The sequence below is a fragment of the Pleurodeles waltl genome, chromosome 2_1 (genome assembly GCF_031143425.1).
Source record: "Pleurodeles waltl isolate 20211129_DDA chromosome 2_1, aPleWal1.hap1.20221129, whole genome shotgun sequence".
Lineage (NCBI taxonomy): Eukaryota > Metazoa > Chordata > Amphibia > Caudata > Salamandridae > Pleurodeles > Pleurodeles waltl.
The window spans coordinates 652,696,971-652,720,844 of NC_090438.1; the positions used below are offsets into that span (position 1 = coordinate 652,696,971).

The 23,874-nt window shown below is 42.5% G+C and overlaps 1 protein-coding gene across 1 annotated transcript in view; it reads left to right on the forward strand.

Moving 5' to 3' along the window:
• Positions 1–1,875: 1,875 nt before the first annotated feature.
• Positions 1,876–23,874, forward strand: part of IGFBP3 (insulin like growth factor binding protein 3) — a 45,880-nt gene continuing 23,881 nt past the window's right edge. The window contains exons 1-3 of the mRNA XM_069216183.1: positions 1,876–3,549; positions 12,263–12,483; positions 19,781–19,900. Coding sequence (XP_069072284.1) covers positions 3,012–3,549; positions 12,263–12,483; positions 19,781–19,900 — 879 coding nt within the window. The 5' untranslated portion in view covers positions 1,876–3,011. The remainder of the gene's footprint in view (positions 3,550–12,262; positions 12,484–19,780; positions 19,901–23,874) is intronic.

Sequence of the window (23,874 nt, forward strand, 5' to 3'; positions counted from 1 at the left end):
GATACCACAAAATCTGTGCTGAATAAACCTGATCTAAAGACAGCATATACAAGAGTCACCACAACGGTGAGGTTTTTTAAGGATGTGGCTTGACAGCACAGCTGTCGCCAGACAGTTATGTGAGAACCACCAGTCTTTGGCTCTGCCCACATGTTGTGAGCCAGGAGTACAGGTTTTGAATGGGCAGAAGTTGTCAGCTTCCACCAAAAAGTGCTTTCCCTCCAAATCTGTGGACATGTTGCTTATTTATCCAGCTACCTGACCTTGAACCTTAAGGGGCACACACATGCTAATGTAATGCTATTAAAATGTCTTGGAAAACTTGATAATGTATGCTGTTTTTCTCTGATAGCATCACGGATGGGTGGAGGCAGTCATTACCATACATAGATTGTTTTGTCTGGCTTGACATTGCATTCATAAACTAGACCTTGGCTTTGGCAATGTTGGTATGCATCGATATATCCGTATTATGCCTCTAAGACATAGCAAGGAGTGACTGTGAATAAACTGAGGGGATTGTCTAAGAAAGTTTATGGCACTCTATCACATGAAGACACTGGAGAGCAAGTAAATATGCCCCCTCTTTTGTTAAAAAAAAAGCACACTACGGTAGCTAAATTCGGTCTGCTTTGCAGGATGGCAGTTTTAGATACCATGCTTTAAATCATGGACCAAGCATCAGGAAAGGCAACTCGCCCAAAAACAAGTTAGCCAAAAAGTGAACTACAACCGTTTAGAGTAGTTTCCCCTGAACGTGGATTCGTTGCCAATACATTGCGCCACAGGTGAACATTTGAAAATGCTGGTTGTGCGATTTTAAAACTGGCATGGATTAAGGGGAGGCCGTAAATATAAACATTGAGGAGAGAATGAAGAAAACGCGGCAGAGAGAAGGGAATGATCGCGAGACAGAGAGAGATATGGAGAGGGGGAAAGCTGAGTTACAGAAAGATGAGAATTAGAGGATGTGAGGGAAGGGAAGGGCTATCAACGAGGAGAGAAAAAGATAGAGAAAGAAAGAATGAAAGAGTGGGTTGTGAAGGGAGTAACATGGTCAGGTGGGGGAGAAGCTGAGTGAGAGAGACACGGTGAGGAGAGATGGAGATTGGGATAACAAGAGGATCTGAGAGAAAACAGTGTGAAATTCAGGGGGTGAACAGGTGGAAAGTTGGGGAGAAAGAATGACAGACAGAAAAGAGAATCAGGGGTGAGAGGACGACCGAGAAAGTCAGTGGGCAGAGAAAGAGGCGTGGGAGTAGAGGGAGAAGTAGATCAAGGAAGTGAAAGAGAAGAGATGGAGAGAACGAGAGATGGGGGAATGAACGTGGCATAAACCATATTCGAAAGCTTCGCGACAGAATGTATGCGCATTTCTTAACAAGCATATGCTTAAAGACACATATCATACAGCTTCTCTGAGCTCAGTTAGTGCTATTTACGATCTGAACTCGGGCCAAGGTCTGGCGCCTTAAAGTTGACCGTGTCAGACACGCCTCGCAGGTTGGATCTGCTTTCACTCAGCTGCAGCGAGCACCCGACATTTCAACCTGAGTCCAGCGAGGCACTCCCCGCCAGCTTCCTCGTGAGCCGGATCCCTGTGCCAGTGCCAAAGGCTTTTCCCTCCCTGGAACAAACGCGAGAGGAATGTCGTCTCTTTTATGACTCCACCGCCTTTTCTTAAATTGGTGTTCCTGGAGGTCCGCGCGAAAGCAAATCAGGAACAAGGCAGCCCCCAACCCTCCTCTCCCATTAAACCGAAACTTGGCTTTGACACACTCCCCCTGCAGTGGCTGCCCGTGTTCTGCATTATTCATGTTCCGGGGCGTGCCTTCCGCAGAGCTCTATATTAAACAGCACTTGAACTGAACGAGCGAACAGATGGAGAAAGGGGTTACAGAGAGTAGAGGCAACAGAGAGAACCAAAGGGAAAACCTAGGAGCGAGATTTTTTTCCCTTCTTAGCTAGTTATTTATTTTTTTAATTGCACATATCTTTCCTCTAAGACATTTTAAGCTATTTCCTCACATCTGCAAAGGCGTCTGCTCGCAACTCGGCGTTTCTAATTCTGTCCCCTTCTTGTTTGACGCCTGTTGAGAGTGACTTGCACTTTGGAGTGTGTGAAAGCTGCGCGACTGCTTTTTTTTTCTTAGAAAGTAAGTTGTTTGTGTTTTTTTTTTTGTTACTTTGCTAGTTGCATTTTGCACGTTTTGACAGCCCGCCGGAAGCCTGCAAAGGGAGCGCCTGGCCGGCCAGCAGCTGTGTGGATCTGTGCGTGCATACGGCTCCCCTTCTCTCTGGTCCTCGGTTTCTCCCTCTGTGCTGGGTCTGTGGTACGCTCCCATTCCCTCTCAAATGCATCAGGTCAGTGGCTTTAAACTGAGGCACTAACAGGCTGTGAGGTGCTTAATCTTAGCAGGACCTGCCACTTCATTTTTTCTACCTATTTTGCTACTTTTGCCTACCGAGTTTTTTCCTGGCAGCCACAGTGTGGCTCTGTGACTTCAGTGTCTTGTAGAGCTGACACTCTCTCCTCTGTAGCGTGCCAGTTTCTGCTGTGTGCCCCTCTCTTCTTCCGTCGAAAGGTCAGCTTCTGCATCCGCTTTTCATCCTAGGTCATGTCTGTCGCGTCTCTGACCCTTCTCTTTCTTGTTAAATGACCCTCGTTTCCCCCCTACCACTTTCTTTGCACGTTCTTTAAACTGTTGTTCACACCTGCCCAGTACTTCTCACTGGCGTTTGTGAAATCTCACCTTCTTTCCCGTCGTCGCGTTCCCCTACAGAGTTCTTCTTGCCTGTCTCTTCTATGCTTTCAATAATACTTTCTAGTTAGTTTGTTTCGGCCCTGCTTTGGCGGGCATTGCCAGTCTGTCTTATTTGTGAGGTGTTTGCCTCTTCCTTCTAGTCGAAAGGTTTGTTTCTTCTGTACCTTCATTTCATCTTTTGGCCGCACTCCACAAACCTATCTTGACCCCTCTGCCCGTTTACTCGTTCCTGTTCACCAATTGCCTATGCACATATTTTCCCTACAACTGACCCTCCACTCTGTCCTTGATTGTGTGACACTCTGTTGCCCTTGGTGTAGTTTCTCTTCCCACTCAGTGCAGCCCCCTTTCTCCACGCCCAGCAGACTCTTCCTCTCTGCCCTCACCATTTCCCGGCTTGTCATGGACCAGCGGCAGTGTGTGCGGCTTGGCACTGCGCTGCCCCTGTGGATGCCACTGCTGCTCGCACTGCCAGCTCTAGCGGTGGGGCCAGTGGTTCGCTGCGATCCGTGTGACTCCCGGGCCCTGGAGCAGTGCCGGCCACTGGCGGCGGAGTGTGCTGAGCTGGTGCGGGAGCCAGGCTGTGGCTGTTGCCTGACGTGCGCCCTGACGGAGGGGAGGCCCTGCGGCATTTACAGCGAGCGCTGTGGCACTGGTCTCAGCTGCCAGCCCGCTCCTGGTGAGCTCCGGCCCCTGCAGGCTCTGTTGGAGGGCCGTGGCGTCTGTGCTAACAGCTCCAAACCCGGAAGAAAGCTGCTGCCATCTACAGGAGCGCCCTCTGCAGGTGAGAGCAACAACACTGCATTGTGTGTATTGGAAGTCCATGAGAGATACGGAGAAGGGGAGGAGATTAGAACTAGAGGGAATGAGAGGACTTAGTTTGTGTGACTGATATGCTCTCCAAGGGTGGAAGGGGATGGCACGGGAGCACTCCAGAATGTGTCCACGAGTTCTGTACCAGGAGCAGAGTATCGAAGTTTTGGTGCATGCGGTAAAACTTTCACAGTCAGTGAACTGTCGGTGGAGAATTATCATAGCAACAGGACATCAAGAGAAATGTTAAAATAGGGACAAAGGGATGGTGAGGGAGAAAACAACACCAAGTTGGATGTTCAAGGGTTAATTGTAAAATTATTTTTTAGCTGTGCTAGAACTGTCATGAGTGAGGTCTCCATGGACAAGAAATGTCACAATGAGTGAATGCTCAGTGAGTGCAAAACACTGGATTGAGCCGGAGTGTGTAGGAATGAATGAGGTGTACAAGAGAGAAGTATTAGAACAAATGCATGTGTAGGAAAGAAATGTCACAATTGGCCGGATGCCCAGAGGGAAAATGACGTAGCCACTGAAAACTGATCTCAAATGCCTGCACCTTCAGCACCACAAATGACCTCCAGCATCTCTAGAATCTCTCACAACCACTGACCAGAATTAACATAGAATAACAAACCCAAAGTGAACCATCACCACTTTCTCACCATTATACCCTCCCTCCTTGCTCTCCTTGCACAGAATTATGGGGTAGTTTAAGAAAAGTGTGCAGAATTAGTTAGTCAATGTCAAATCAGGGATGGAGAAATTCCTTATGTGAGCCCAAATGCCATAATCAGTTGAGCGAATGAACCCTCATCTTGTTTTGCGGTCCCACCAAGGCATGCACTTTTGCAGGGAGTAATCAGGAGGCAATTTCAGTGAGCAGTGTATTCAACAGATGGTGGCATTTGATTTGGGCTCTCAGATGAATGATCACAAGAATCTCATGCTGCATCTTTGAGTGTGAGAGCTTGGGATAGATGCTGGCCAGAACTGGAGTACTGGACTAATGGAGATATGCCTTCAGGAATGAGACACTAGAGGTAGACATGCATGCATTATCAGGTACAGGAGACAATATGACAATAAAAATGGGGTTCTTGAGGGGATATGTCTTCTGATCTACAGAGGGCAGGGATATATGTAGAATTAGTTGAGATAATCCAACTGAAACAAGATGCTTGCCAATTTATGTCACTTTGAATTGAATGCTTTAGAGTTTAAAAGGCCTGGTTTCAATCTTAGCAGAGATCAGTGATTTGTTAGAAGGCTTGGGGAGGACTAGAGCTCAGAAGAACATTTTCTGGTGAAAATAAAGTGATTGTGGTATATTTCTGCTCCAGTAGCTTGAGAAACCCTGGGGCTGTAGAGCTCTAAAGCCCCAAATGTTGGCTAAGCTGCTTATTTAGGTGAACGCTACATATGGGTTACTAGGACTGCTTCAGGTGATGCCATTGCTTCTAGCTTATTTTGGACATTGTTTTCAATAATGGCATTTTTGTGTGATAGTCTACTGCATACTGGGTGTGGTAGAAATCTTGTTTTGCTTCCATTGAATTAATTAGACTAGCTCATTTAACATCTCTCATTTGTAGGTAAAAAGTTCCAGACTGGAGACAGTATCCAGAGAGAGGTGATCGCCCTAGTCTTGCTGAATTGCATGTTGCTACTGAAATAAAAAAATGAACACACAAACACAATTTGAAGTACATTTTAGACTTTGTCACCCATATCAATCCATATAACAAATGTTTCCAAATAACATTAAGCGAAGCACCATGGTGGTAGCATTAGGAGGGCTTGTATGTAACTTAGCCACTCGGGGCTGCTGACTTCCACATAGAACTTTGAAGGGTTAAAGATGCTTGCTTCAGTCTCTTCCTCAAGGAGACTGAGCAAAGGCATTTCAGTGTTCACACTCACAAAGGTAGAGGGGGTGAGAGGGCAGAAAAGGGAGAGAGTTTGTTTTAGGAGGATAATGTTAATGTCACTGCAGAGTACGTTGTATATTTTCAATTTGATGTTGGCCGCTTTCATCGCACACCAAATTAAAATAAGCATATAATATATAAGAAATCTTGCTTGTGCCATACTTGTTTCTAAGCACACTCTAAATTTGTATGTGCAGTTAGTACAGGTTAGTGGGTTAACATCCCTGTTATAGATCTGTGTGCAACCTAGATTTGAATCCTGACAGATTTTCTAACTTTTCTATCCTTCTAAAATTGATAAGAATGTCCATATTAGTGCCCCCACCAACGCGTTTGGCCCCAGGATGCACCGAAGCTTTACTAGATGTAGTAATGCCCATAGGGCTCCTCCCTCCCCCCTAAATATCAAGTGATCTAACTTTGTATGAAGAATAATAGCAATTGAATCCCAGAGCCTGGACGTTCGCCCCGAGAATGCTTGTCAACGCATGCACTTCTTTGTAGAAGTTTGTACTTCCAGGGTGGCAGACGGATGATTGAGTCGAAAGCACTTATCTCACCAAGAAATCCAACATAGATTGAGTCACCGACCAGACAAAGACTGTCTGGCTTCCATAAGCCTCTTGTGTGCAATAGATCACCTTCATTCCCTGCCAAAAGTAACAATATTTGCTCGACAGTTTCCGTGTTAGCCATTTCTGTTAAACTTGTGTTACAAACACAAACTAATCATGTGTTGGACGCACTTGCCAGGACTATAGAAGAACCAGTGTATAAATAATAGGATCATCTTTGCAGAGCAGTGATGGAAGGGATGTCCTGTTGGAAAACGCTGCTGCCTGCTCTCTGAAATGCAGCAAGTATTTCCTGAGCTAGAGTTGCTTAGCTTAGTACAAGGACTGGGGAGTCACTCTACAAGTGCCTTTGCAGTCTTCGTCTGGCTGCGCTGAACAAAAATCCCTTTCTCTGGCAGCAGCAGCAGACGCAGCAGCACACATAGGCTTTCATTTTCCGTCAGGATGACTTCAGTGAGCAGTACGTCTCCTGCAGGTTCCGCATTGAAGCCGAGCTCCCCGAAACGGGACACACCGACGTTTAACGCAGGCCGTTAGAGTCCCTGCAGGGTATGGAGGGCCGGGCAGGTGGGCTCACACGTCAGGGTCCCCATACAGCTTATGACCCAGTAAATCTGCACGATACGAGGGGTCCACTCTTCACATTCTGCAGAGGGCCCCATCATTTTGTGTTATGTCCACTCTGTTCAGTAAGGGCCGTTCAGGCAGCCTTTACACTGACGGGGCTCTTAAACTGTTAATCACTGCATTTGTGGAAAAAACACCAATAACTCTATATATTGAGTGCAATTAGATTTAAGTGGTCCTTGGTTTTGCCTAATTAACAACTGTGTATTCAGGGGGACGCCTAGATGTACATCGAAATTAAACGGCCACATGGGCTTCCCCCAGGGAATGTGAAGCTGGTCCCATTAAGAGGGAATGGGACCCCACTGTTGATTGGTGGTCTTTGGTGTGGAAAGGGCCAATAGAGAAACGTTGAGAATTCAGTACTTCTTCAAACTCAGCAGTCTTTTTAGTATGAGTGGCTGGACTTTTATGTAGAATGTGAAACGGCAGTAACAGATTAAAAGAAAACATTTGTTCACACCTATATGGAATTAGGCGGTTTGGAATCCTCCAAAATTCTGTGTGCTGGTTAAAGACCCCAATCAACTAACGCTCTACCGCCTGTGACAAAGAGCGACTAGAGAAACACAACACCAGCAATATTAGAGCAGGCGTGTAAAAAGCCCATTGCTGCCAAGAGTAACCACAAGGGAGATGCGGTTTTCGAAGCAAGAGACGGAATTATAAGAAATGTCACTACGAATGAGCGAGCCTCGCTTTGACGTGTAATGAGTCCAGCGGTGTGGGATGGCAGGAGGGGCGGATTAAAAAGTGCCCTAGCCAAGACTGAGTTGGAGTTTCTTCAGTGTAGGATTTGCATTTTTTCAGTAGTGAAGGAGCAAATGTTGCCTGACTGACGTTTTTACATGATCTTTAACTTGAGATATAATGTAATTGACATTAATAGAAGTACATTTCTATCACAAGAACACATATCTCAAGTGGTATCTGTCTTCTCAGATACAGCCTTACAGTCTACATATTTCAGTGCACTCCTATTTACATAGTTATTTGTGCTTATAAGTGAAGCTTAAGGAACAGTACTGCTCTGTGGGCAAAAATACCATTTTCATGTTTCACATTTTCATGATCAGCAGATATTTCTATCCACAGATCGGATTTTTTGTTACAGAGAATCCACCAGTGTTATTTATACATTTCCCATCCAAGAAACAATATCTGGTCGGAGATAAGAAAGGGCACTATCCATGATCTTTTGCATCATTTGATATTTTTTGGACGTTTTTTAAAACAACATTGACATATTGTCTTACCAACATCAGTCAAATGCATGGAACATTGATATTTTGCAGTTGAATTTAAATCGCCATTACTGCATCTAAATGAAAAATATAAGGCTGCTTTCTAAGAGCAATAGTGATTTCCTCATGTACGCCTTATACTGTTGTCTATGTTGCTAGTGAATGTGTAGTACACTTAAGGTCTCATTTTGAGCATTCTTGTACTAATTCATATGGGCCGGTAATCACAGTAACCAGCTCACTGAGGATTGTGATAACTATGGTAACTCGGTAGGTCCAGGATTTTTCACCCAAACACGTCAGCTGCTGAAAGCAGGAAAACTGTTCTTTGGAAATTCTTTGGGAAGATGGTGACTAACCAAGTGATTTGAGTGCAACACTGTTAAATGCACTTGTAATTCCCCTCTTCCTTTTGGGGTCATCAGGGACCAGCTAGAACCATGGGGTAACTCTTCCACCTCCAATTTAAATGCAGTTATGATAGCTCCGGTGGGTTTACCAGAAGTTTTCCTACACACTCGCAATGATTCCCCTACCGCTGCTCTTTTGAAGCCACAGTATTGACAAATTTACCATTATTAAGATTATTTAACTGAAATTATGGAAAGGCCACCTACTTTCGATGGAATAAATTCATTTTTTTGAGTTTAGTAAACACAGGTCTGGATTAACGTGCAAGCGATCCAAGAGCAGTCGGCAACAGGATGAGCTAATCTGGCTATGAACTTGGGTGGAGATGTACTATCAGTTCTTAGTTGCACTCTGGTTTTGCTTTTTGGAACTTTAGCATGCTTATTAATCCACAACGTGGGCAACTTGGTGCTCCCAGACAGTGCAATATCACACATGACCCTTTGTTTGTTATATGTGATGTTGTTAGGAATATGGATCACTGTTGGATTTTCCCAAGGTCTTCCATAGACACTCCCATGCCCTGTATCTTCCTTTGGCGACTATTTCCATGCATTCTTTACTGCCCTAGTTACCTAAAGTTCACCCTGCACTCCGTCTTCCATAAGTTGTACTTAACCATGGGAATAAGTTGCTGCCCCTTCCGTAACTTGCCTAACGTGTTCTCTATTACTGTCCTAAAACACTTATAGTTCAAGCTATATTGACAACGTAATAACTACATTTTGTTTGCGGAGCAAATTTATTACTCTGAAGAGTACTTTAGGACCATCCAGGTCCAGTTCTGTTATAAGCAGAAGGCGATAGAGTTTGTAAATGAAATTTAAACTGCTGGGGGATGAAGTGAGAAGAATATCCATTTAGAGTAAACTAAAAACGGAACCACATCAAGTTGTTTCTGTGGATGGTCAAGCAAAAGTGATCTTAAAATGTAATGTGACCATGATATTCCTCAACTCGGCGTCCACTGTATTACCCTACCAGATACCTTAGATTTATACCAACTCCTGCCAATAAATTGGGCCCGGTAGCCAAATTTAATGCAGGTATGTATTTCTGAATCACAGAAATATTTTGTAATGGTAAAGTATAAGTGAGTTGCAAATATAATTAGATGCCAATAGAGGTCAGCCTGCATGGGAAACAAAATATTCTATAATCACTTTTAATTTTCATGAGGTCATACTCATGAGAATGTTAACATTTTATAAACCCTACAAATAAAGGAAGTGTTGGGCAAAGATTGAAGGGTGCATCCTGATTCAACCCCAAGTAAGTGACACTGCAAATCATGAACAGGTTGTCACCCTAACTAAAAAGGGAAAATAACCATAAGCATCATGCTTGATAGAATGGACTATATTACTATTAGTGGTAGGTAAATGATTCTGCTCCGCTGGTGGAGTTTGCAGAGTCTTGCCCACAGCGAGGCGTTCCATCAGAAATCTGCCAACTGCTTGATGGAGTTATTTCTTGTGTGCAGCTCTTCAGCATTATGTTGGCGAGTGGTAGTGATAATTTGCATGACCTACAGCAATTTTTGCGTGCTAGAACGATTCCAGCAGTATTTCTCAACACAGGAGGTTGCAGCAGTTCTCAACTGTTCACATTGAGAAAGTTGCCGCTCGAGTAGAAAGCAGCAGCGCCCTCTGGTGTGCCACATGGTGCCATTCGCTCTGATTTTACAGCGCAGAAAAAGTTCTAGGTACTAAAAAGCAGCATGAGCAGCGCAACATGCCTGAATTCCTCCAGGTCGTGAGAGTCCTTGGAATCCCGCAGGCTATATGTAACCCCGCAGAACTCCACTGAGTGAAACTCTGCAAGTTGTTACCAGGCCTAATTACTATCTTTGTAATACTGATAGTGAAGTAAGACCAATATATTTGTTTTTATACTTTGAAACATATTTTGATCACACACTAGCCTATTTGATTAGGAGAGTCGAAGTTAACACCTCTTTGCCTCACTTATGGGTTGAGTTGAACATCCTGTTTTTTAAATACAGAGGTTCAGAAATCTGACTCTCCTACATTGCTGACTTCAAAAACACTTAGATTGAATTTTTGCACGTTCTAGGTTATCAGAGCAGTGCACTCAAATCTGTATGTCTCTGAATTAGGATGCTAGCTTGTGCACCTGAGTGTAAATACATCTACTCATAGGCAAGTGTTGAGTGAGTGTAAGTGGTATAGAACTGTTTCATTTAGACCCCCTATTTTTATATTATCTAGGGGAATGTGTTTCTTCACAAGAAATCTTTGCTCCATGCAGAGAGGAACGTTGCATGTGCCATTTTTATTATGCTTTCTAATGTAGATGCCATACCGTGTAGTCTATCTAGTTAAGTCATTATGATGGGGTCAGATATTCCATGGAAATCAATTTGTAGATTTCCAGGAGTTCCCCCTTGATTGTTTGTGAATCAAAAAAAAAGCCAGAAATATACACCTGCTGATAACAAAACAAAAACATATGGCTATTCATTTCTGATTATTTTTCTCTCAAGGGCTTAGCTAAGGGGACTCTATGTATTCCCAGGCATCCTCTCCTGATCTGCAGATAGTTCATCTTCATGGTTTACTCCACTGTGACAACTGTTACAATCAAAATCTATTTTGGTGATCATGATCTTGTTTGGTAGTACTTACTTATGCCCAGTACCCATCCTAGGGTGTAGGCGGTCAACCAGGACTCTCCAGTCATCTGTTCTCTGGGCTTTTCTTTCAATCTGACTACAGGTGTAAACCACTTCCTTGTAGTCAGCCTTGAGGCATCAGTGCCAAGTGTTTTTTGGCGTTCTCTTTTCATTTTCCCTTGAAGGTTCCAGGTCAAGGCTTGTCTTGTTTGGTAGTTGTGTGATTAAATTCCTGTACTTAGTGAATGATGACCATTTCCCCTACATTTATGTCCTCTGCCTCTCTACCTCAATCAAGTCTGGTTTCAAATGAACAAAGATGTCAATTGAGTGGCAATAACTTACTTATTCATTTAGAATGAGTTTGTGCTTTAGACCTTAGAGAAGAAATGGTAAATAACGGTGTCTACCATGCTGTTTCCTTCCCGTGTCTTAAAGGGAGCTTCTGTTTGCGTTCGATATACAACATCTCATCCTCTGACATCATTTTGAGGATGTTTGCATTACACTCCTAAAGAAAGAGTTTTGTGCAGATTTAGAACCATTTGTTGAGCGACAGGCCCTGTATCTCTAAAGAAAGAAAAGATCCACCCAGGTAGATTGCATCCCTACAGTGATTGTTTCTCTTTAGGCATGCATTATTACTGCGGGAATTATGTGTTGCATATTGATGTGTTGGTTCCTTCTCATTGTGTGGTACAAATGTGATCATGCTGCTACTTTGAATAGCAGAAATGCATTAGAGAACTGCAGCTTTCAAGAGCTGTGACCTGTCCTGGCCAGCGTCTAGACCTCCATTTCTGGGGTTGTATGATATTCAGAGCCCCATCCACATATTGAACAAATAGATAATATGTAAGAGTATTTGTCAGTTTTTCAGTCAAAATAGGTACTAAGTCCAGGGTACTTTCTGCTATCCATATGGATCAGGCCAAAAGGAAAAAGATTCCTGCCTTAGTATCACCTTACAAACCCGTCATTGCTATCCCTGGATTCCACATTGAATTTGGTACTTCTGTTAGAAGTTGTGTCTTGTCTTCTCTTCCAACGTAATTCTCCTTAAGTTACCAGACAGAATGTAGAGTAGCTCACCCTTGAGTAGCCATTGGTGCAAATCGAGGCAGCGATGCTTAAGGAATCAGATGGTTGCAGCCGGGGAAGAAATAATCATGTATATAATCTTTACATTTACTTATTGTACAACTGTTTACACAAAAGTTATCCCATAATGTGTAATTGTTTCTACATTTTTCTGTTAAAGGAAACTCTAGTGAATCGGACGAAGATAAGAACGCCAGCAGTACAGAGAATACAGCTAATTCCGGTGCACAGAGAGTGTCAAGTCACATTCAACACCACACCAAAATAGACATCATCACTAAAGATCAAGCCAAAAATAGTCACCGCTTTAAACTGACGTATGATCCACAGAGCACAGATACACAGAACTTTTCTTCAGAGTTCAAACAAGAGACTGAGTATGTAAGTATACACGGTTGCACTTTAACTGTGGAGTCATATCTGTCTTTAGTGTTAGTAAACCTCGTGCTGAAGAATTTACTGAACAATTTATAAATTACTGTTTACAAATCATGGCTATCAAAGAGCGTGAGTGATGCTTTCATGATTTCCTCCACTTTGTAAACACTTTGCATAGACATCCGAATGAGTTGTGGGGGCTTGGATATTTTACTGTTAGAGCAAAGGTATATGACTGTGTTCTAAGAGGCAAATTATGTAAGGCAGTCCTAGACTGTAGGATTCATTATAAGTTTTTTGGCTGACTATCAAATCCTTCTGATGAACATGTGAAAACTCTGTATGGAGTAATGCTGGGTGCCCTGGCGCACAGTGAGGCTGGATCCACTCTCGAGATCTGAGTTGCCACTGTTCTGCATTCCTTGGACAGTATCCGCATGCCAACTCTGCAGAGAGGGAATTTGAATAGGCAATATTGTGGTCCATGTACTGCTCCTTGCAGGCAAACCTGGTTATTCTCAAGCCAGCACAGAAAAGGAGCACAAATCGGTGCCCAGAATTCCTTCGCAACACGCTGAAGACTCACAGGTGATACAGATGCAGCATTTATTTCAAGGTACTTTTTTTTGGGAGAGGAATTTTTTAGCTTACAAAGCCCTTGTGTTTTGACCAACAGACTTGTACCAAGCCAGGGTGGCTACCATACTAATGCCACGTGATCAAATACTTTATTAAACTAGAGAAATGTTAAAATAGGATTCATGTTACACATTGAAAGGTATGGTATTTTATAAAATAATAGAAACATGCTAGGCCTTTCAATTCCAATTTGAGTTTTCATATAAAACAGCATCCAACAGCCAGTCAGTCTGTTTTTCTGACTATGTTTCCCAACCGAGGATCGAAAGTACACCGAAGAGAACTCGAGTATCTCTGACATATTGAGTATTTCATAGTTGAAAGAACGCATACTGTCCCATCGAGCTGAAACACTACCTCACCTCTTCTTCTCCATTTTCAATCTTCACTAAAACTTCTTCCTCAGAAACATCACCCATATATCCCTCCTATATGCCCACCATAAGTCTTATGACATTTTCTCCAAAGTCTCGGGTCTTTAAGCTTCCATAGTACACTCCTCAGTAACTCTCCACCTCCATAGCATTTCAAGAGCACAATTTTAGCCTCCCCACTAGCTTAGCATTAATTATTTGACTCCCTAATTGTCTATAATCATAGCCACTGGAATTATGCAGCAGGGTTGAGTAAACTATGCAGCAAAAAAGGTAAATTATGCTGCATAACGGGGCACATTTTGCAATAGTATTACTTCATTATTTTGACATTTATACACTTGCTCGCATTGTCAGGTCATGGGTTGTACCTCATTAGTATCAGTTTAATACCCAAATATATGAATAAGCAACAGAAAAGTGACCAGTCAACCTTTGTAAATGGTCTTCCACTACACAGCAACACATGTTGCTGCATTTTTACTAACTTTTGAACTGTTTGGGCTAGAAGCTATTTTTTTAAAAATCTGCATAAACTGATGATTGATTATGTGGTAAATGTGGCAAATCTTCAATTGTGTGAAAAATGCTGCAGTCGCACAATCCCATAATTCCAGTAGACCAGTTCATAGTGACTTTAATCATTGCATCCTTTTGTCCAGGGGCAACTCCTCCGTTAAGGCGGAGGAGCATTCCCCCGCCTCCCCTGCCAGCAGCAACAGCTGCAAAGTCTTTACAAGAAAAGGATAATAAACTGTGTTTATTATTGTTTTCTCATAAAGGGGTGGGGCATTGGGGGTGATGAACACTGAGGGCCGGCGAAACACACATGCTCAGTAGGCTCTCTCTAGCCCAGCAACACAGTTGCCAGGCTGCAGAGAGCCTGCACAGGCTCCCAGATTGCCAGGGTGTGCCCTGGCTTTCAGCCCATCCTAACGCTGCTTTGAGGAGCATCAGGATTGGCTGCAGAGCAGGCTGGGAGCCTGTGCCTGCAGCCTGGAGTGAGGAGGGTCAGAACTGCGGTGTGGTGGCAACAGAGGAAGTACGTTTTTCTTTCTTTTTTTTTTAAATTAAATGTCCCCGTCCCCCCACATGCTGCACCCGCCTTGCCCCTTCAGAGAGCAGTAAGCCGTGACTGCTTTTGTCCCATTTGGAAAAGCACATTTTCCCTTATGTGTTCTATTATCGCATGCCCTTAGATGTAAATCTGAAAAATCCCATTTTAGCTAAAAAATATCAAATTATTTTGAGGGGTCATAAGGATTTGTGAAAAGAGATTTTTTCACACTAAGTAAACAAATCCTCAGTGATCTAATTACATTTAAAAAGACTAAGCCTGAGAGATGTGACATGACTCTATTTAACTCGCAGGGCGAGCCTATGCCAGAGAACTGCAAGAACCTAGGGAGTCCTTGACAGCCGGTCCCGTGCTGTAGCCACAAGACCACACCTTCACTCGAAGACATAGAAAGCACAGGCATCAGCTCTGCCGCACTAAGAATACAACGCTGTGGATCCCGACAGTCCCTTGTGTACTCAACCATTCCAGAAACATTCCAGGCAGCTCTGCTTCTATTCTGAACTCGGTGGTTTTAGGTACTCCTGACAACCGTGACCGCTGACTTTAGAATAGACCTACAGTGTCGTTTCTGAACTTGCTGTTGGGAAATGACATTTGCAGTCATGTGGTATTCACACCTCATTAAGAGTTGAACCGCCAACTCTAGGCTCTGAGTGACCACTGTAAAAGGCTGTTATGGCATCTTCAGGCTCCTGCCCAAGCAAGGCAAACAATCTTGGAAACCTTTTAGCTCCAAACACGAATATGTAAAAGTTAAAGGAGAAACGATGTGACTTTTGTGGTAGAAGTCTACATTAAATCAATATTTTTGATTGCCCTGTGTTTCCCAGTTGTATATCAGAATGTCATAATAAAAATCCCATCTGGCATACATGTTGTGGCTACGGAATGATATTTTTGTAAACGATATTTATTGCACAATCGTTTTGTCAGACGAATGTTATGCCATGCTATTGTGAATATTGTCAATAGAACATCGTTTTATTAAAACTTTACTCAATCATAGTCAGCTGCATTACCAGAGCAATTGAGCCACACAAATCTTTAATACAAATATAATTTATTTAGGTTTATGTGATTTCCAAAATACAAACTATCACCCTATACGGGTTTCTTAATAAAGGGAGTAGCTAGGCAAATAAAATAATCCCCACTTTGAGCCCTATAGTATGAAATAGAGCAACATGAGCATTCCCAAAGTTATCTATGAGTGCTAATGAGAATGTTTCACCCAAGGACAATTTGCAAAGAATCATTATTAATAATAATGCATGGTTTTACAGGATTTGTTAAAAAACTGCATCTACCTGTATTGACTTCATTCAAGGGAGAGGCTGTAGTACACCGGTCAGAGCGACTGCCTTAGGTGCCGGATATCCGTGTTCAATCCTTGGCGTCAGCGCAATATCTTGTGATTCTGGGCAAATCACTTAATCTGCCCATGGACAGTGCCTTGAGACCCTCACGGGTGATCGTCTTTATTCATTGTTTCCTTTCTATCCATCTTTCATTCCTGCTTCCTATTATTCTTTCTTTTTTTTTCCATTCCCCTTTCATTCATCTTTCAGTCTTTCGTTCCGTCTGTCCATCATTCCTTCATCCCATCTCTCATTCTTTCTATCTTTCTTTCCTTTTTTCTATTCCTATTACATTTTCTTTCCATCTTTCTTATGTCAATTCTTTAATTATTTTCTTGCCCCATCCTTTCTTCTTATGATCCTCTTTTCCTTCATTCTCGCCTTCATTACATCATTTTTCATATTTCTTCCATTTGTTGTTTCTGTTCTTCCTTCCATCTCCCTTCCTCATCTCCCATTTCTTATTTCCATTATCTCAATCTGTTTTCCTGCTCTCATATGTCTTTCCCTCCTTCTAGTTTTCATTTTAGTTGTTTATTCCTTGCATCTTTTCTTCTTGCTGCTCTTCTTTCCATGTTTCATGTTAGTTTGTTCTTACTATCTTTGTTCCTTCCTTTCTTTTTATTTATTTCCTTATTTCTATTTTGCATTTTTTTCTTTTGTGCCGTTTTTCAACCTGCTTCCTTTTTGCTTTCCTTCTTTCTCTTGTCATTTGCGTTCTATTCTCCTTCCTTCTTCGTGCACTCTCACTTCATTTGCCTACTCATGTCTTTACTATTCAAATAATGTATCTTTCTGTTTCACCTTTTGGCTTCTTTGGCAATAAAACATTTTTTTTCTTCAGTGGCACAGCTGCTTAAGCCGATGAAGCAGATGCTTCAATACCCCTTGATCTTAGTGCTTGATCTTAGTGCTCAGATCTTCAAGACATAAACGAACGCCAAAAAACAAACAGAAACCTCCCCACCCCTAAATTAAGGTGCTAGTCGTATGTCCATTAAACTTCCCAAAGTCTCCACTGGAATTGATAGCCATGTCTTGCTTCGAACTCCCCAAGTTCCCCAGTGAAAATGGCAAAGAACATAATGCAGCAGAAATCAGTTTTCATCTATCTGGAAAGGATCAAATGTTGGGAAACTGATTATAAAATGAAAACCAAAAGATACCTTGAGAATAAAAAGAAAATAAATGTAACCGAGAACTGTGATGGAAGAACATGAAAACATATTTTACATATGAATCAGCTATCTCAATGCTACTGGGTAGTCTTGTACTTTAAAGCCCACCTAGAATAGTGTTCAAACACTTACATGGATTCCAACTCGTGTTAACATGTTCAGGGCTCAACGTGCAAGTGTTCTGGCCTGTTGTAATCTCTCTCTGGGATTTTAACCATGCCCACTCTTGCTATTCATTCTCTGTTGTGCTTGTCTTAAATGTTTCATTTTTACTGATGCGTTTTGTGAAATGTCCCTCCTATGTGTGCTGAGTTCCCTCCCAGGCGATTTCACTAAGTGAACTTTTTTGTTGGCCATCACACTATGTCATGCTTCCTCTGTTACAGTGTGTGATGGCCCCTCCTCCGGTTTCGGTTTGCCTTTTCTAGACGTTCACACAGGGAGCCAATAACTCTCACGCTCATGGTGGCTGTGGAGCTTTGAATTGACTTGCTTCTGTCAACTGTTTTACTTTTCATTTTCAATTTATGTGGCAAAAAATGTCCAGTTAGGAATTTACACACTAATAGCTCTAACTCGCAAACCCATTGCATTGCAAATGCTTGATGTTTGTTGTAGCCGCCATTATCAATGGTTTTACTAGTGAATTAGTGGTCTGACAGAATGGTTTATTGCACATTATCATTCCATTTCCCAATAAACCTGTCATATACTCATGTACTGAAATCTTCCCACACCATTGTCACTTTCATGTGTAACCCCAGCCGAGAATACAAGGGTTGTAGTGGATTGTTTGCCGAATTAACATTGTTCCTTCAAAGGTTTTCTTTCAGAACAAATTGTAGGTGCATTACTACATACATTTCTCTGTACTCATTTCAAAGCAGGACATCATTCCATATTACGTAGAAATCACAGTTCTCTGTCACAGAACCTCTTATCTAGGCTTGGCTGCGCTGCCTGGCCCTTCTCCCGGATACCTTGCTCTTCATTTTGGGTGGCATGAGGCTGCATCCCAGCTCTCTCCCAGGCAAAGACATTTGTACCGGGATCCCTCAAAAGTGACCCAGGAGGGTGCCTGGATCTTTCATTGCCCCTGACAGGCGAGCGATGCTCCTCCGCTCTTTCATTGACCCTGTACTAGGTAGTGTTCTGCCATCTGTGAGATCGAAGAACATGTGCAACCCTCTCAAGATGTGTGCACTGGAATGAAAAGTTTGTAATGGAGAAATGTGTGTGAAGGTCCCAACTTGACATGGGTAAATTTTCTATGCAAATGTTAGAATGTCCACTTTTGAATATGCATACACTTTATAAGGACCCTTTCATTTAGTACTACGGACAGGGTGAGGTTACCATAGGGTGAAGTAAGGCTGTTGCCTCCATGACCCACATAGAGGTGGTGTCAGATTGATGAAAGAAAGGCAGAAAACTGTGATTTTGGTCTATGGGCAGTACTCTTTCTGGCAAGATTTTATTTTGCCAATACTACTAAAATCCTTGCATTGTTCATGACTATGAAAGAGGTCTAAGGATCCCTTCTGTAAGGACAAATAGCTATGACAATGCATAGCTGCATTAAGTCACACTGCTCAGTTTTTGGAACGTTGGGGTTTCTGGTGGTTTGGCTGGGAAGTTTATACTACCACTAGTGGTGGCCTGCAGGTTTAAAATATGGTGGGTGCCATGGTGCCAAGCTCACCATATTTGAGGCACTATCCAGTGCAGCACTTCTCCCCTGCATCCATGAGAAGGTATGGAAGGACTTCCTTCCTGCTCGGTGGAACCGGATTCCAGCCAGCCCTGGAGCACGAGAGCAGCTCCAGAATTGGCAGGAGCAGGCTAACCCAACCCTCATTTTGAGGCTCAGGGCCTGTGCCAGCAATCCCTTGGATGTTTGACAGACCCAATATTGCTGGGTCTATAAGTGCACATGTCAGGCTGGCCGTAGCGAGATAGCCAACCAACCCAACATGCACACTTTGTCACTAAACATTCCGAAATTATATAAGCAGCTGTGATGCAACAACTTTTATTTTAATAATTTGACCAAATACCTATAGTAAAATGTTAATTTTGCATTGGTTATTCAATGCACATGACTTTCTCAATCTTGTCATGCATTACAAATGTTCTTTGAGAAGCTGTGGGGAAATGCAAATCTGTGTAACTCAAAATTGTGGTTTCTCTTACACGTTTTGCCACTGCTGGGCTGGAAATTCAATGTGGGCCTTTTGCACAGACAAGTGATACCTTTCACTCGTGGCCAGGTAGCAGTCTCCCACCAGACTTTATGGGCCAGGAAAAGTTTCAGGTTCTGGCTTGTAGCTGATTGCATGGGGATGGAAGAATACAAGTCATGGGGCTTACCAAGCATTGTGCACTTATAAAGACATTTCATGGGAAAGCAGCTCGTGGGATTTGCTTCCTGGTAGCTCATATGACCAAGTGAGCTGAGGTTTATTATAACAATGAGGTAATGACTTGAAGGTTATCATGACTTATGTTATGTTGTTGTAAAAAACAAAACGTATCTTAATTTCCATCGTCTTCAGTTCCTGCTTTTGCAAAAACATGCTACTTTGCTAATCACACTTAATGTGTGCTGCTCAGTTAATAGCTTTAAGATTCATCTTACCCGTTGTCTTCTCTTTCTAATCACTTTGACAGGGCCCTTGTAGAAGAGAAATGGAAAGCATATTAAACCAGCTAAAGATGATGAATAATATAAGCCCGAGGGGGTTTCATCTTCCAAACTGTGACAAGAAGGGATTCTACAAGAAAAAGCAGGTGAGCAGAATGGACTGGCAGCTCTTTAAATGACTTATTGTGAGTTCTTTCTTGGCGATAGATGTAAAATCAAATTCCCAAGCGTCAAATGTTACAATTTCGAGTAGATCAAAATAGCATCCTTTCACATTACTGCGAATTCGTGCAGTGCATCCCCTGCTGCAAATAAACCTATCAGTCCTTTGCAATGATGGGACAAAACGTGATTTTGCAAGCTAGGCAAGTGGGCATGATAATCCTAAAAAAAAAAACTTCGGGCCCAAACACCAAAGCCTTGCCCTCTTTTGCTGTTATAGAACTTCTAATTTACTACTGAATTTTCGGCGTAAGCAAGTAGTACTGCACGTCTAAGTCATGCCTACACCTATATAAATATCTGCAAATTGGGCCCATTGATAAAGGCCACTTTCATATTATTCCAGATTACCACTAATAGATGATCTAGCACTGAGGGCAGTCCAGCGACCATTCGATGCTGGGGCCACTACGAACGGGTTACCGACATACTTACCATTTATTGTACCCCCATGCTGATCACTTAAACTAGGACTGGGATGATACTGAGTACCTGGTTTTAAAACACGGCTTACGCGCACAGATGAATCCCCACGTCATCGAGGGAGCTCCACACACACAAAGGCATAGCAATTCTAGCACCGAATGTTTAAAGATAAGGTACTCCATTGTTTAAGAATGTTACTGTTTTCTATCCATTGTTATTCCAGGATCAGCATTTATATGCAAATGCGCAATAGTGTTCACAGTCAAATAGAAGGCCAAAAGAGCGGCATGATGATTGGTGTTCTGTTTTTAGACCCAGAGATCCATCTATTTTCTATGCGCTATACTCCTACTTAGGCTTAGTAAAATTTCACTGACTCTAATATGTGATGCACAAGCTTGGGTCATTAGCCTATTATCCTTACTGTAATTGTTACACATATACTAACTGTTGTTGGACGACCTACGAGATTGTGAAATGTACAACCGTTGTAATTATCTACTGCGCCAATATTATAATGGCATTAAACTGTATTGATGTAATTGAAATGACAATAAAAAGATCCCTGAACAAAAAAATACAGATTACCACTGATATATTTCAGTCAACAATAGTAGCAGATTTAATTCAGTGTTATTTTCTTATGTTAACATTTCTGGAGTTTTTAAATGTTTTATTGTTTACGAGTAAGCCGAGAATTGGGAAAGATAATAGTTACGGCTTTCATGAGCTGGTGTGATGGAAACAAAAAAGAATAAAGAACGGAAAGAAAAAGCATTGGTAATGTAATAGCCAAGCAGTGCTGACACAACAGTGCACCTCTGTATAGAAGGATGTGCTCATGTGATCAGGAAAAATTCCTCAAAGTGCAAGACTGCCAATAGCTGAACTTGGCTCATGCATTTCTCTATACTGTATTCTGTGGTAGGCAAAAGCAAAACACAAATAACAGCTGAAAGCTGAAGCTTTTAAATGGAGGAAGAAGGCTTATACAAAAACCCTCTGTTTATGTTCATGTATGTGTATTTTAGTAACTTTTTGTATTTATGATGCTGATGGAACACCTATAGACATTGTAGGAGTCCAATTTTCATTTGGAAGGTAGAGCTTGTACAGCGGCACCTGCTGCATTAGATGCTACCTTCTGGCAATAAGCCTGACTTGCTATGTTATGTTATGATCTGCTATGTTGTTATGTGAATTTGTATAGTGAGATGATCACCTGTGCGGATATCTAGGTCCATTGCAAGTGGCAAGGCAGCTGTCACCTTGGTGAGGTTGCTCGAAGAGCCAGGTCATCAGCCTCTTACAGAACTCGAAAAGTGACAAGGCGGCTCTGATGTGTTGAGATCAGTTATTCCAAGCTTTGGGGTAGATATAGGAGAAGGCACGGCCTCTAGATGTGGCTTAGCAGATGTGACTTAGCTATAAGTGAAGTATGATTGCCAGTAAGAGTCTGGCTGAGTGGAGGTGCCCAGGTGTTGGGAAGTGAATGAGGCTGTTAAGGTATGCTGGCTAGAGCTCTGTAGTGCCTTGTGTGTGAACAGTTTTAACTGGGTGCATTTATGGATTGGGAGCCAGTGCAGTTCTCTGAGATGTATGGTGGTGTGAGTCTGACGATGTAGGTTGAGGATGAGTCTTGTTGCAGTGCTTTGAATGGCCTGGTGCCTGCTCATGAGCATCATAGTAATTCTTGCGTAGGGTGTGTTGCCGTGGTCAAGTCTGTTGGTGTTCAGAACATTTGTAACCATTTTCCTGGTTTTCTCTGGTAGGCATTTGAAGATCTTTCACAACATCCTAAGAAAGTGGAAGCAAGTGGAAGTCACTGCATTTACTTGGCTGTCATGCAAAGCTTGTCGACCAGGATGATTCCAAGATTTCTTACATGGGCAGTAGGGGGGGCAAAGTCAGTTGGCCAGCAGGTCGAGTCACAAGTGAAGGCTTTCCTTTCAAAGTTCACCACTTCAGATTTGTTAGTGTTTAGTTTGAGACAGTTTAATTTCATCCATGTGGGTACTGCAATCATGCATGTGGCAAAATAGTTTTTTGAGACAGGCATCTTGTGTGGCAGGGAGACTATCATTGGGTGTCATCTGCTCACAAGAGTATGTTGATGTTATATGATCTGATGAGGTCCACCGGTAAAGTCATGTATATGTTGAATAATGTTGGACTGAGAGATGATCCTTGGCTCCACATATGAGGTTCTCGACTTCTGACATGTAGGGTGGCAGGTTGACTCTTTTTGTTCTTTCCGTGAGTAAGGAACAGATCCAGTTGGGAATGGGTCCTTGTTTGCCTGTTTTATGTAGTCTTCTCATCAGGATGGAGTGGAAGAAAATGTCAAAAGCTGTAGAGAGGTCAAGCACTATAAGGGTCGCTGTTTCTCCACCGTCAAGGATCAGCCTGATGCCATCAGTTGCTGCAATGAGGGCAGTCACAGTGCTGTGGTTGGGCCAGAAACCTAATTGTGTGGTGTCTAAGAGCTGGTGTGCATTGAGATAGTGAGAGATTTGCTTGTTCATGGCTATTCCCATGACATTGGCCGCGTAGGGCACTAGGGAGATTAAGACGTAGTTTGCTAGCTGTATTGGGTCTGGTGAGGATTTCTTTATCAATGCGTTGACATAATGCATTTCCAGGCATCCAGAGGTGATGGAGCTGTCCAAGATGTGGGTGAGGACCTCGCTGATAGGAGTGGTACACATAGTAGATGTGGTGGAGATTGTCCTCATTATGTCAGCTGTTTCCCCCACGGTGAGTGTTTCGGAGGCAGTCAGGATTTTCCCACGGGTTTTATTTGTGAGAAGATTTTGGTTGAGGGTGCAGAAGTTGGGTTGGGGGTCGAAGTTGTAGATGTCTTTGATTTTGTTGCTGAAAAATTCGGAGAGGATGTTAGATAGTGCTTGTGAGGGGGTGATGCTGTTAGTGGTGGTAGCTGATGATGTGAAGTCTTTGATAATTGTAAATATTACTTTGATGCTGTTGGTGCATTTCTCAATAGGAACCAAAATTTGTGATTTATTGGCTTTGCTACATATAGTACTTTCACCTCTGACTCATCACTTCTATTATACAAGGGGTACCGGCATGTGTACTTGTTTAACTGGTAGGTCCTAGAAATGTTTACAGTACTTCTAACCAGCAATATCATGAAGGTGAATACTACTTCAGCAAATTTGAGGATTCACAATATTTTCATATTGGGCAGTTCCTCGGCTTGAGTAAAGTGCTTATTGCACCTTTCTGTGACTGGCATGGATATTAGAAACATGCATGCCATGTTCAGTACTTAAAAGGAAAAAAAGAAAAAAACATGAGGCCTGATTAGCAAAGTACTCTGTGGACATTTTGCCTTCTTTTTTTGTATCCTTCAGGACACATCCTTATTGTGAAAGGAGTAGAAAATGCATACAGGTCCCCTTCTGTTATAGTCAATGCACAGCGGTACATTTCATGCCTGCGCAATATT